Below are 14,715 nucleotides of genomic sequence, written 5' to 3'. Positions count from 1 at the left end.
CATGTTACGTAAGCTAGATACAAAAATACTCTACATGCCTTGTTATATAAAGAAGGTGCAGAATATTCCATGTTGTTGGTTTTAATTCATCCTCACAGAAGAAAGTGCTTTCACTGTCTTCCTTGCCTCTCCCCAGATATTCTTTACGTAACTAATATTTTCACACGACCATTTCTGTTGTGGCCACTTTGTCGGCTCACTTCATGTTTAGTTAAACACTGCATACTTCCCACTGTAGTACATCCTCTTCCTCCCTATCCTTTTCTTCCTTGTCTTTATCGTCTTCTTCCTTGTCCTCGTTCTCTTCATCCTCCTTCTCTTTGTTGTCTTCCTCTGTTGTTGTCCTCTTTGTCCTTGTCCTCCTCCCTTTCGTCGTCGTCATCCTCCTCCTCCTCCTCCTCCTCCTCCTCCTCCTCCTTTCCTCCTCTCCTCCTTTCCTCCTCTCCTCCCTTCCTCCTCTCCTCCCTTCCTCCTCTCCTCCCTTCCTCCTCTTCCCCTTCCTCCTCTGTTCCTCCTCCTCCTCCTCCTCCTCCTCTTTGTCAACTTTCTCCTCCTAATCATATCATTATAACTTTTATTCTAACTGTACAAGGCATTCACATTTACATTTTTCTTTTTATAACATTTTCATTTTTTTCTTTCATTAGATTTTCCATTGGATTTTCCAGTGGATTTTCCATTTCTACTGCTTTAAATGTCATTTTGTTGAGCACTTGTTATACCAGTATTAACCTAGAAATACTTAAGACTAGACAGTCACTCATTGCAGTTCTTAACTGCATCCTTCCCACCTTATTTGTATGTAAAGTTTCATTGCTGAACTCACTTTCATATTATAATCTTTTTTATTTCTGATTCATTGTGCTCTTATTTTCTGTGTCACAGATTTCTCTGTCAGTCACACATCACAGGTATTTAAACTCAGACAGTTCCCAGGGCTTCTTTATTCTACCTGATTTCAGTCAATCAGGTGTTGAAGTTAGTGCAGAAGTTGTTAATTGGTGGTTTTGCTGGGGTGCTCAGGTGCTCTGTAATGTTCCTCTCCTGTTTGACCTTCTGTATTTTATAGACCTTGTTTTCAGTAATACCTTTAGATGTGACAGGGTACACAAGTTCCTGGACCAGATTTTCTGTTGAGGAAAGACCTCTCTAATTATTCAGTGCAGTAGGCCATGATTTTCTCTAGTCTGCATTTACTTTTGATTGGGGAAGTCCCATGCAACTTTTACGTTGGTTATTGTATCTGCCATGTTAAATTTATTCCAGAATTGTGGCAGCTCGGTGCCTGTGTTGTAATTCATTGCTGTGAGAAGTTTCTTCACCAACCAACCAGTGTATGTGTAGTGGCATCTAAATGCCCTAATTACTCCTTGATCCAGTGGTTGTATCAGAGATATTTGATGGTAAAAACACTACCTTCATATTTGCATTCACACATTTCAAGAGTTGAGGACGACTAAGAATTATTAAGAGTTATTAGAATTTTGAATAAAAGATTCTTATTGGTCCGGTTCATCTTGACTGAAGGAATAAAATAGTCTTGAACCACTACATACACAGGACCTCACTCGTCCACACCATCTTGTTAGACTCAAATAACAGGCAAAGTAGTTTTGTCTATACTTTTCAGATCATAGGGTTTCTGGAAGCAATAAATAAGCTTAGGTTTATACTCAAAAAATCTGATGCATTAGTGCACAGAAGCTGGCTGAAACAGTTCTTTGTTCTCTAAAATCCGGATGCATTTTTCTCTTGCTTGCTGCTGTGTGTTCTAGATGGCATGTGTTCTAGATGGCATCATCTTCCAAAACACACACGTCTCGCCAGCATTAACCCTTTCAGGGTTGACAGGCCCCCTCAGAGACTTGTTCTCAGGGTCGGCCAAATTTAAAAAAAAAATATATATATATTTTCTTATGAAAAGATAGAGAATCTTTTCCCGATCATAATGACACCAAAAGTATGAAATTTGATGGAAAACTTACGGAATTATGCTCTCACGAAGTTAGCGGTCTCGGCGATGTTTACGCATCGGCGATTTTGCCCACTTTGAGCCCTATTTTCGGCCAATTCCAGTATACTTGTTGACAAAAATCATAACTATTTCGCTAGAACTCCATTTTTTCTATCGAATGAGTACAAGAAACCACCCATTTACCGATTTCAACTATCCAATACAGTGGTCAGAATTTAACAATTTTGCCAATTTCACACAAATTTCAAAAGATGCCAATTTCTGAATAGGGTCCAGAATAAACAAGAAAGACATTCCTGGCACTAAAATAACATTTCCTCTGTTCATTAGTCACGTCCCCATGCCCCTCTTACATTCTTTTGCTTTCCACTTTGAATTTTTATTATCACAAAAAAAATAGAAGATTTACTGTTATGCAGACTACTGCATTAGTGTAGAAATGGTATAAATAATATCAGCACACTTGTGAAAGAATATTAGACTTGCCAGTTGACATGTATTGGATACATAGCATGATTTGTTTACTTTTGAACTTTGGTAAAAATCAAACGTTTCTGCTACTTTGAGCTCAATTTCAAGGTACTTTTCTCTGTAAAACCAGTCAAAATCATCTCAATTTCTGTAATATGTCTTCCATTCTATAAAATGAGACCAGGAAAACTAGAATACAACAATGAATACCATACAAAAATACGTACAGTGCAAAGTCGCTGTTTTAATCCAAAAACACAAATTTTTTTTTTTCTCATTACGCACTGTGTGCTGCAGGATTTTTTTTATACCGCGCACACTGACCACATAGACCCATTCTTTCATATGTAGGCCTACCAGCTTTCTCTCACTAGATTTGAGGGCGCTAGAATTTAGGCGTACTAGTACGTCAAAAGCCCTGGCTCGTAAGCCGTACTAGTACAGCCGAAACCCTGAAAGGGTTAAACACCTGCTAAGGCTTTTAGCCATCCTCAAAAATAATTTTCTGCATCTTAGCAGGTAAATTTTGCATGGCCACTTGGTCAACAGATGCACTTTTCTCGCTTCATTTTACGTTGTGCAGGTCTCTGCACACTTTAAAACAGCTAAAATATGCAGACCTTGTGTCCTCCTCGCACACTGTTATAGTGACTTAGTGAAGTTAGGTGTTCCTCTAAATCAGTGGCCTCGCAAAGCTATGTTTTGCACTCGACTTGTGGTCTTGGTCCAAAATTTTTATTGGGAGTTATTGATAACTTGAACTATGGTTGCATGAATTGTTAAAGTTTACTGTATGTGATGAGAGGTTACTTTAGTCCCTGTTTTAGAGACAAATATTTTTGTGTCTAGTGAAAAAGTTGCATGCAACCTTAACGATCCTTGTGTAGTTGACAGGCTTGAAACTCTGTTAACTAGTTCTTTGTTTCTGCATTTACACTTTCTGGTTTAGAGGTTCATCATCAGAAATTGCACTTGTTCTGTCATCTTTGTCATTAATAGCCTGTAGTACTGTATACAGTATTTTGTTTCCTTGAAACTTGGTTCTTTAATGTTCCCGTATTGTATTTTCATGATTTAACTAAGCACTGGAGTATTATTATTGTTGTTATAGTCACAAAAACTCAACCCTATGACCTCTGCAATTCTTAGACATTACTCTCAATTGCAGTGCTGTAAGATAAGATTTGTTCAGATTTTTAACCTGGAGAGTTAGCCACCCAGGATAACCAAAGAAAGTGCATCATCGAGGACTGTCTTATTTCCATTGGGGTCTTTCAGTGTTGTCCCCCGGAATGCAACCCACACCAGTTTACTGTGACCCTTTTTGGTTTAGTGCTCAACTAGGTTATAATAGTTACTCAAAACTTGTCAAAGGTATACCAGTAAAGCTAACAGTCTAATCATTGCACTTCTTCATTATGTCCCTTCAGTCTACATCTACAGACCTTTGTGGAGTCCCTTGATTCACCAGCACCTCGTCTGTGTTTTTCCCGTTCCTTCCTTCTCCCTTCATGAGCAGTTACTATGGTCCAAGTCTGCATTTCTTCTCGCTCATTTCCCAAGACTCGTCTCTCTGGTATAGACTCATGATTTCTTGCTTGTTCTTCCTTGACAGTTTCTAGTTACACTGATGTTGCTGCTATGGATATTGATGCTTCTAAATCCCCAGATGGAGTGGCATGTGCAGCTGTTTTTCTCAGCTGTGTCATCCACTAACACTTACTATACGTAGCTGGTATATCTTTATAGAGTTGTTACTTTTTAGTGCTTTAAGCCTCATTGCTACATTATTTGATTTAATCTCAGACTCGTAAAAAAATTTTCACCTTTGCATTAAACACCGGCTGTGTTGCATCTAGAGAACAAACAGGAGGATTGTTTTTTGCTGGGTCTGAGACCATGCTTGTGTTTAGGGCAGTAAACTTGTGGAGTCTTCTGTCCATTCTGTTGTTCATGACATATTAAGCTTCCATAAATGGTTGTCATTTTCTGTGTATGTTTCGGTCCTTGTGAGATCATTGGCCAATGAGTTGTATTCATTGTAAATGAGCTGCCCTACCTACTATACCTTCATCATTGTAACCTACAGGAAACTGTTCTTGTAACTTGCACATAAGTTAACAAGGTTTTCGAAGCTTATTCCTTGGGTAGCATTGAAAATGGGTTGGGTAGATATTTTTGTTAGTGGATTTGGGCTTGAGATGGACCTGCCTAGTATGGGCCAATAGGCCAGCTGCAGTGTTCCTCCTTTTTTATGTTCCTATCATGTCTTGCTCTCCTCTTATACCAGCACAGACAGTAATATTCACATTTGCTAGTCATCAGGTTAAGTAAGGTCAGCACCAACAGCCTGGCTGATAGTCAGGCTTGTGATTTAACAGAGGATCGAGCCTCCACTCCATGTGCTGAAGAATCAGTATGGATTTAGCACCTCGTTAAATACATTGCAGTCCACCATTCAAAATTTTTAAATTATGTGTACTTGGAGAAATTTGAACACTATTGTTTAAGCTTCTGTATATGAACTTTCTAACCAAAATTTTGAAAATTAAATAAAATCATTCTGTTTAATTTTATGGAAGCAGCTGGCAGTGCACAACCCCAAACAAAGATTTCACCGACTCGAGAAAAGACTTCGACACCTCAAAATTATAAACAGGCAAGCATAGCACTCAATTTATTGCCAAACAGTGCAAAAAAAAATAATGATGGGTTGTACAGGGTATATCATAAAAGATTTAACACTAGGGTTTAAGAAATGGTAATATTAATTGTCTTTCGCAGTTAGGATCAAGCTTTCCTCTAGTTACTAATCCAAGGAAACACGGAATGTTTTGATAGGTACGAAAGTCATTTAATAATGAACTCATTTTTTTGTAGAGTTACAAACGGCAATGCAGAATTTCCCAACAAAACAATCCGTTCCAGTGCTTGTAGTTAGGCTGGCAGAACAGTGCCTGCTGGCTACTCAAATCTGTAGTGCTTTGGAATTTTTTCGGAGGTAGATTTTAGTAAAACTAATTATGGCTTTACTTGGTATTTAAAATGTAAAAAAAAATATATACATGTATATATGGTCGTACATTAAAGGTAACTCTTGAAGGACACAATTCTGTAAGCATTGACATGGTTTTTAAGATGTTCTTAATAAGTCTTTGAATGAATCATTATAGGATTGAGATTCCTGTCAGGGATTTAACCTGACAGATAAATTAAGAATGTGGTAATGTTTTTCTCAAACTTGGCAGGAAAAGTGTTAGAAAATTCTTTTCCCATATCACTAAGTGTTGTTAAGGTGACTAGGTACCAGGTTACTCTTTCACCTGTATTGAATGCTAAATGGGGCAAAGAAAGAAATATTAAAAATAGGTTGTTTGAATGTGAATGAATGTTGCACAGAATTAAGGAAATGATTGCAGAAGACTTGTGTTTTGAATGCTATGAAATCAAGTGTCCTGGCACCGAGTGATACGAGGTTAAGGGAAAAGGATAATGTATGGAAAGAACGTTATAAAATTATGATGAGTGTCAGAGCAGATTTCTAAAGGATACTTAGTCTGGCTTAGTAGATTTTGTTTAATTCAAGTCAAGCATTAAACCCACTTGGGTCCTTTAGCGCAAGACATGTCAGAGACTTGATCCTCTTTCTGATGAACATGGGACAGACAGGCTACCTATTTGTACTTGCCTACATATGAGACCAACTCACATTACCTGATGTAGGACTGAGGCTCTGTTTTATTTTGAGTCAAGATCGAGTTGACATACCCTGTCTCGCACAGTTATCCTCATGTCTACATCCTCACACTAGCGATAGTAGAATTATCGACAAAATAATAGGTAAGTGGACACAAATGGAACTGATGTGACATTTTATTTTGGCAACGTCTCACTCTCTAGGAGCTTTGTCAAGCCATTACTGCTTGATTAGATATTTTTTTAGATTTTGCCACTGAAGTGGCTAGTTTATTCTGCACCCCATATCCATCCTGTGGACAGTAGCGTAAGAGCATGTGGATACACAAAAACTCTAGGAACTAGGCCCTAGAAGGGTTAACAGGAGTACATGTGCTAACCTAGTTCCTAGGTCTTTTGTGTATCCCTACGACAGAGTTTCTGGAGAGTGAAATGTTGCCACAGTAAAATGTCCCATTAGTTGCATCTGTGTCCATTTACCTAACATCCCCACACTATATACCCAGACACTTTAATGCTCACCTTATTAATGAGGGATTGATGAGCATGTGTTAAGAGTACACTGGTACCGCTGGATACGAACAGCTCGAAACTCGAACAATTATGTAAGTGTATTTATGCAAGTGTTTTTGTAAGTGTATTTTTGGAGGTGTGAAACGTATTAATCTAATTTACATTATTCCTTATGGGAACAAATTTATTCGGTGTTGGCACTTGAATAGCCTTCTGGAACGAAATAAATTCATATCCCGAGGTACGTACTACTTTATTATATTTGATATATGAGAGTGTACAGTGCCTGCACTCTGAAGGAGGACGGGTGGAGATACGTTGCAGTTTTTGAACTGTAGTAGTGGCACACCTCTGGCAAGACAGTGATGGAGTGAGTGATGATGAAAGTGCTTTTTTTTGGGGGGGGGGGTCACCCTGCCTTGGAAGGAAACAGTCAGTGTGTTAAAATAAAAAAAAAATGAGTGAGAGATGGAAACAGTCCAACTGCTGACCTGAAAACAATTAATCTGCAAAATTTATCAGATTAAACGGTTTTTAATACTATTTTTAAAGTAGTTGACATATATAAGGATCTTTTAGTATTTTCTGAGAGGAAGTTTTAAATTTTAGGGCCTTTCATTTGCATGGAGTTCCTTGATGGGTGGAGTCGAACACGTGGTACTGTATTTTCCGCTTTTTTTCCCCACAAAGTCTTGGAAAATGAGCCTGCGCCTTGTACGCTCGAGGTCAGGATCAAGGGTTTTGAGTTACGCTTTAGCAGTTGTTTACCAGTGTTACGTTACAGCTGCTTGGAAACACCATCTTGTGTACTCGAGTTCCTTGTATGCCAGAAAATACGATATATCGAGAAAGAGATATGGTACTTGTTTTAAATCTGAAGAGTGCTGGGTTGATAATTCTATTAGGTGTCTTGTGTATATAATATGCACAGTAGTAGGTGTGAAGGTTTTGTATGGTTAGTAAATTTAAAGCTTTGAATACTGGGAATGTGTGTTTGGAATCAGACAGCACATAGATAGGAATGGGCTTTGAAGTGAGCAGAGGCATCATAACAGCTCCTAGCCTGTAAAACTGATTTGTGTTTTCATTGTTTCTTGAGCATGTAAGATGACAAGTAAATCGTACAGATTTCTACTTAAATTCAGCATACACTTAGTATTAATAGCTCTTATTTGTGCAGTATTTTGTTTGCAAATCTGGAGATGTGATGTGAGACAGTGTTGTGGGGTGATGATCACCGGAACCATCACACAACTCTAAGACCACAGTGGAAATTACGGAGATGACCAGACTGGGTGGGTCATTGGGCTAATCCCAGGGTGGGGGGTCATTGGTCTAATCCGGGGGGGGGGACATGGACCTGCTCCACATGGGTCAGTAGCCCTGTTGCAGCGTTCCTTCTTTCTTATGTTCTTATGAAATAAATCACTTTGGCTCTGCTGGGTTTTCCTATGTAATTTACAAATACAGGAGGACCATGCTTTACAGTGCTTTGTTTTACAGCCTTTTGCTAATGTAGTGGTTTTTGGTTATACCCATTCTTCATTTATTCAGAATTCCTACAATAATTATATTCATCACTCACTATAAGATGAGGTTGAAAATATTTTCAGTAACGTGTATACCGTATATGCATTTTGTAGGCCTAGTTCTATCACTCAATACACAATAATGTAAACATGTTATCAGGCTTTTATGTGCATTACATTGATTTTTGCTTTACAGCAGTAGCCCAGGACCTAACCTGCTGTATAAGTGGGACCCTACAGTAGCCCAGGACCTAACCTGCTGTATAAGTGGGACCCTACAGTAGCCCAGGACCTAACCTGCTGTATAAGTGGGACCCTACAGTAGCCCAGGACCTAACCTGCTGTATAAGTGGGACCCTACAGTAGCCCAGGACCTAACCTGCTGTATAAGTGGGACCCTACAGTAGCCCAGGACCTAACCTGCTGTATAAGTGGGACCCTACAGTAGCCCAGGACCTAACCTGCTGTATAAGTGGGACCCTACAGTAGCCCAGGACCTAACCTGCTGTATAAGTGGGACCCTACAGTAGCCCAGGACCTAACCTGCGGTATAAGTGGGACCCTACAGTAGCCCAGAGCCTAGCCTGCTGTATAAGTGGGACCCTACAGTAGCCCAGAGCCTAGCCTGCTATATAAGTGGGACCCTACAGTAGCCCAGGACCTAACCTGCTGTATAAGTGGGACCTTACAGTAGCCCAGAACCTAACCTGCTGTATAAGTGGGACCCTACAGTATCCCAGAGCCTAGTCTGCTGTATAAGCGGGGCCCTACAGTAGCCCAGGACCTAACCTGCTGTATAAGTGGGACCCTACAGTAGCCCAGGTCCTAACCTGCTGTATAAGTGGGACCCTACAGTAGCCCAGGACCTAACCTGCTGTATAAGTGGGACCCTACAGTAGCCCAGGACCTAACCTGCTGTATAAGTGGGACCCTACAGTAGCCCAGGACCTAACCTGCTGTATAAGTGGGACCCTACAGTAGCCCAGGACCTAACCTGCTGTATAAGTGGGACCCTACAGTAGCCCAGGACCTAACCTGCTGTATAAGTGGGACCCTACAGTAGCCCAGGACCTAACCTGCTGTATAAGTGGGACCCTACAGTAGCCCAGGACCTAACCTGCTGTATAAGTGGGACCCTACAGTAGCCCAGGACCTAACCTGTTGTATAAGTGGGACCCTACAGTAGCCCAGGACCTAACCTGCTGTATAAGTGGGACCCTACAGTAGCCCAGGACCTAACCTGCTGTATAAGTGGGACCCTACAGTAGCCCAGGACCTAACCTGCTGTATAAGTGGGACCCTACAGTAGCCCAGGACCTAACCTGCTGTATAAGTGGGACCCTACAGTAGCCCAGGACCTAACCTGCTGTATAAGTGGGACCCTACAGTAGCCCAGGACCTAACCTGCTGTATAAGTGGGACCCTACAGTAGCCCAGGACCTAACCTGCTGTATAAGTGGGACCCTACAGTAGCCCAGGACCTAACCTGCTGTATAAGTGGGACCCTACAGTAGCCCAGGACCTAACCTGCTGTGTAAGTGGGACCCTACAGTAGCCCAGGACCTAACCTGCTGTATAAGTGGGACCCTACAGTAGCCCAGGACCTAACCTGCTGTATAAGTGGGACCCTACAGTAGCCCAGGACCTAACCTGCTGTATAAGTGGGACCCTACAGTAGCCCAGGACCTAACCTGCTGTATAAGTGGGACCCTACAGTAGCCCAGGACCTAACCTGCTGTATAAGTGGGACCCTACAGTAGCCCAGGACCTAACCTGCTGTATAAGTGGGACCCTACAGTAGCCCAGGACCTAACCTGCTGTATAAGTGGGACCCTACAGTAGCCCAGGACCTAACCTGCTGTATAAGTGGGACCCTACAGTAGCCCAGGACCTAACCTGCTGTATAAGTGGGACCCTACAGTAGCCCAGGACCTAACCTGCTGTATAAGTGGGACCCTACAGTAGCCCAGGACCTAACCTGCTGTATAAGTGGGACCCTACAGTAGCCCAGGACCTAACCTGCGGTATAAGTGGGACCCTACAGTAGCCCAGAGCCTAGCCTGCTGTATAAGTGGGACCCTACAGTAGCCCAGAGCCTAGCCTGCTATATAAGTGGGACCCTACAGTAGCCCAGGACCTAACCTGCTGTATAAGTGGGACCTTACAGTAGCCCAGAACCTAACCTGCTGTATAAGTGGGACCCTACAGTATCCCAGAGCCTAGTCTGCTGTATAAGCAGGGCCCTACAGTAGCCCAGGACCTAACCTGCTGTATAAGTGGGACCCTACAGTAGCCCAGGTCCTAACCTGCTGTATAAGTGGGACCCTACAGTAGCCCAGGACCTAACCTGCTGTATAAGTGGGACCCTACAGTAGCCCAGGACCTAACCTGCTGTATAAGTGGGACCCTACCGTAGCCCAGGACCTAACCTGCTGTATAAGTGGGACCCTACAGTAGCCCAGGACCTAACCTGCTGTATAAGTGGGACCCTACAGTAGCCCAGGACCTAACCTGCTGTATAAGTGGGACCCTACAGTAGCCCAGGACCTAACCTGCTGTATAAGTGGGACCCTACAGTAGCCCAGGACCTAACCTGCTGTATAAGTGGGACCCTACAGTAGCCCAGGACCTAACCTGCTGTATAAGTGGGACCCTACAGTAGCCCAGGACCTAACCTGCTGTATAAGTGGGACCCTACAGTAGCCCAGGACCTAACCTGCTGTGTAAGTGGGACCCTACAGTAGCCCAGGCCCTAACCTGCTGTATAAGTGGGACCCTACAGTAGCCCAGGACCTAACCTGCTGTATAAGTGGGACCCTACAGTAGCCCAGGACCTAACCTGCTGTATAAGTGGGACCCTACAGTAGCCCAGGACCTAACCTGCTGAATAAGTGGGACCCTACAGTAGCCCAAGACCTAACCTGCTGTATAAGTGGGACCCTACAGTATCCCAGAGCCTAGCCTGCTGTATAAGTGGGACCCTACAGTAGCCCAGAGCCTAGCCTGCTGTATAAGTGGGACCCTACATTAGCCCAGAGCCTAGCCTGCTGTATAAGTGGGACCCTACATTAGCCCAGAGCCTAGCCTGCTGTATAAGCAGGGCCCTACAGTAGCCCAGGACCTAACCTGCTGTATAAGCAGGGACCCTACAGTATCCCAGAGCCTAGCCTGCTGTATAAGTGGGACCCTACAGTAGCCCAGAGCCTAGCCTGCTGTATAAGTGGGACCCTACAGTAGCCCAGAGCCTAGCCTGCTGTATAAGCAGGGCCGTACAGTAGCCCAGGACCTAACCTGCTGTATAAGTGGGACCCTACAGTATCCCAGAGCCTAGCCTGCTGTATAAGCAGGGCCCTACAGTAGCCCAGGACCTAACCTGCTGTATAAATGGGACCCTACAGTATCCCAGAACCTAGCCTGCTGTATAAGCAGGGCTCTACAGTAGCCCAGGACCTAACCTGCTGTATAAGTAGGTCCCTACAATATCTCAGAACCTAACCTGCTGTACAAGCAGGGTCCTACAGTAGCCCAGGACCTAACCTGCTGTATAAGTGGGGCCCTACAGTATCCCAGAACCTAACCTGCTGTATAAACAGGGCCCTACAGTAGCCCAGAACCTAACCTGCTGTATAAGTAGGTCCCTACAGTAGCCCGTAACCTAACCTGCTGTATAAGTGGGGCTCTGCAGTAGCCTGGAACTTAACCTGCTGTATAAGCGGGGCCTGTCTGTACATGGAAAATTGAATAGCACATATGAAGGCCTACAAAATACATGTACATACATAGTATTAATTTTCGATGCAGTTTTTTAATCACGTTTGAAAAATTGAACTAAGTAGAGGAGCTTTGTAGGAAATATGACTCCACAAAATCAAGGACCCCAGTGGAAATAAATCACTGACATTTTTAGGTTATTCTAGGCACTTTATACAATACCTTGAAGGTGTTCTGGGGGTCAGCACCCCTGCAGCCTGGTCCTGACTAGGCCTCACAGTGGATCTACTTTGAAATTAATGAAGCTTAAGCTTGAGGGCCCCTAATCCCAGAGGGGCCCCCAAAAGCAACTTTAGTCCACATTGCTTAAAAATTTTGGGAGTGCTGTATGAGAAGGGTTTTTAAATAATATAGTGTAATTCAGTACAAAATAATAGTTAAAATAAAATTGTAAAGTAAAAGGACACAAGTGCAACTAATGTGACATTTATTGTGGCAACGTTTCGCTCTCCAGGAGCGAAACGTTGCCACAATAAATGTCACATTAGTTGCACTTGTGTCCTTTTACTTTACATATTGTCGGTAATTCTACCAACTTTATTACATAAAATAAAATTGAAAGGTTATAAAAGTATGTAGGGTAGTTGTTGCTGGTTGTGAAGGTGACCCATAACTTCAAGTTTCAGGGGCCCCAAGAATGTAGATCTGCCACTGGTATGGGTTTTTGAGGGAAAGTGAGGTCATTGTTGGTTATTGTGCCTCTTAAAGACTCTCGCAGTGTCTTGAAGATGTACTGTTTACAGTGGACCCTCCGTTTTCGTGATTAATCCGTTCTGACGAAACCTGAGAGAATCAACAAAAACAGAGACTATATTTCGACAAAAAAAAGTCGGCAATAACTGAAAATCATGAAAACAGATCCTAACGAAAATGGAGGATCCACCGTATTATGATTTTTCATGATGTATATATCTGCTTCTCTTTTGTTTTCTTAGTTCTTGTATTATTAAAGATTTTATGCTGCCATTCCGTATATTTTAGGACTGGAGTCATTATCTTTTCCACTGCTCCTCGCTTTATTCTATATTTTCTTGTACCTCTCTTCCTCTCCCCTTCCTGTGCTTTCCTTCTTCCCCATCTCTTGCTCTCTTCCCCTCCCTTTCATTCCTCTTATCCAGTCTTTCTCTCGTTTATTCCCCATCCCATTTATCTAAACCCTTTCCTGTCCCCCTCGTCTATAATCCTCTTATGCTCCTCTTCATTTTCTGCCTTTCTGTCTCGCCCTTATGCCTCCTCTTCCCTCACCTCTCCTCACTCCCCCCTCACTCCCCCCTCACACCACCTCATCCCTCACACCTCCTCACCCTCTCGATCCCATTCATTTCCTTCAACCTTCTAGTTGACTATCTCCTTGCCTCAACCGTGTATACCTGAAGGGTGTTCCAGGGTTTGACGCCCCTGCGGCCCGGTCCATGACCAGGCCTCGCGGTGGATCAGCGCCTGTTCAACCAGGCTGTTGCTGCTGGCCATGTGTAGTCCAACATACGAACCACAGCCCGGCTGATCGGGTACTGACTTGGTGTCCAGCTTCCTTTTGAGGGCAGCCAAGGGTCTATTGGTAATTCCCTTTATATATGCTGAGTGGCAGCAATTAATAGATAGTCCTTAATCTAGATAGAAGTAGATAGTTTTTGTTTTTAGCAGATAGTCATGGTGTGGAGTTTGAAATCTTCCGCTGTGTCTTTCCTATGCACTCCCACTTACTCCCATGCACTCCCAAGTACTCTCATGCACTCCCAAGTACTCTCATGCACTCTCACATATTCCAGATCTCTTGCTTTCCTCGTTTTTAATTCTCTGACGTTTCCTCTGCCATTCTCTCTCTCCCTGCACACCCACACAGGAAAAGTTGGTCGATGGATCTATAATTTCCTCACTAACAGAACACAGAGAGTAGTAGTCAACAGAGTAAAGTCCGAGGCAGCTACGGTGAAAAGCTCTGTTCCACAAGGCACAGTACTCGCTCCCATCTTGTTCCTCATCCTCATATCCGACATAGACAAGGATGTCAGCCACAGCACCGTGTCTTCCTTTGCAGATGACACCCGAATCTGCATGACAGTGTCTTCCATTGCAGACACTGCAAGGCTCCAGGCGGACATCAACCAAATCTTTCAGTGGGCTGCAGAAAACAATATGAAGTTCAACGATGAGAAATTTCAATTACTCAGATATGGTAAACACGAGGAAATTAAATCTTCATCAGAGAACAAAACAAATTCTGGCCACAAAATAGAGCGAAACACCAACGTCAAAGACCTGGGAGTGATCATGTCGGAGGATCTCACCTTCAAGGACCATAACATTGTATCAATCGCATCTGCTAGAAAAATGACTGGATGGATAATGAGAACCTTCAAAACTAGGGATGCCAAGCCCATGATGACACTCTTCAGGTCACTTGCTCTATCTAGGCTGGAATATTGCTGCACACTAACAGCACCTTTCAAGGCAGGTGAAATTGCTGTCCTAGAAAATGTACAGAGAACCTTCACGGCGCGCATAACGGAGATAAAACACCTCAATTACTGAGAGCACTTGAGGTTCCTGAACCTGTATTCCCTGGAATGCAGGCGGGAGAGATACATGATTATATACACCTGGAAAATCCTAGAGGGACTAGTACCGAACTTGCACACGAAAATTACTCACTACGAAAGCAAAAGACTTGGCTGACGATGCAACATCCCTCCAATGAAAAGCAGGGGTGTCACTAACACGTTAAGAGACCATACAATAAGTGTCAGGGGCCCGAGACTG

The 14,715-nt window shown here is 43.0% G+C and overlaps 1 protein-coding gene across 6 annotated transcripts in view; it reads left to right on the top strand.

Annotated features, from left to right (window-relative positions):
- LOC128703700 (serine/arginine repetitive matrix protein 2) overlaps positions 1-14,715 on the top strand; it is a 609,407-nt gene that overhangs the window by 482,399 nt on the left and 112,293 nt on the right. For 3 of the 6 annotated variants that reach the window (XM_070101173.1, XM_070101171.1, XM_070101169.1), the window contains exon 6: positions 5,029-5,105. The exons of 1 other annotated variant lie outside the window; for it this stretch is intronic. In XM_070101173.1, the coding sequence (XP_069957274.1) occupies positions 5,029-5,105 (77 nt within the window). The remainder of the gene's footprint in view (positions 1-5,028; positions 5,106-14,715) is intronic. 2 more of the 6 variants (XM_070101172.1, XM_070101170.1) reach the window with 1 other exon arrangement.

This window comes from Cherax quadricarinatus, chromosome 76 (assembly GCF_038502225.1).
Source record: "Cherax quadricarinatus isolate ZL_2023a chromosome 76, ASM3850222v1, whole genome shotgun sequence".
Classification (NCBI taxonomy): domain Eukaryota; kingdom Metazoa; phylum Arthropoda; class Malacostraca; order Decapoda; family Parastacidae; genus Cherax; species Cherax quadricarinatus.
The sequence above is the reverse complement of the archived record's forward strand: the minus strand, read 5'-3'. Positions and strand labels throughout refer to the sequence as shown.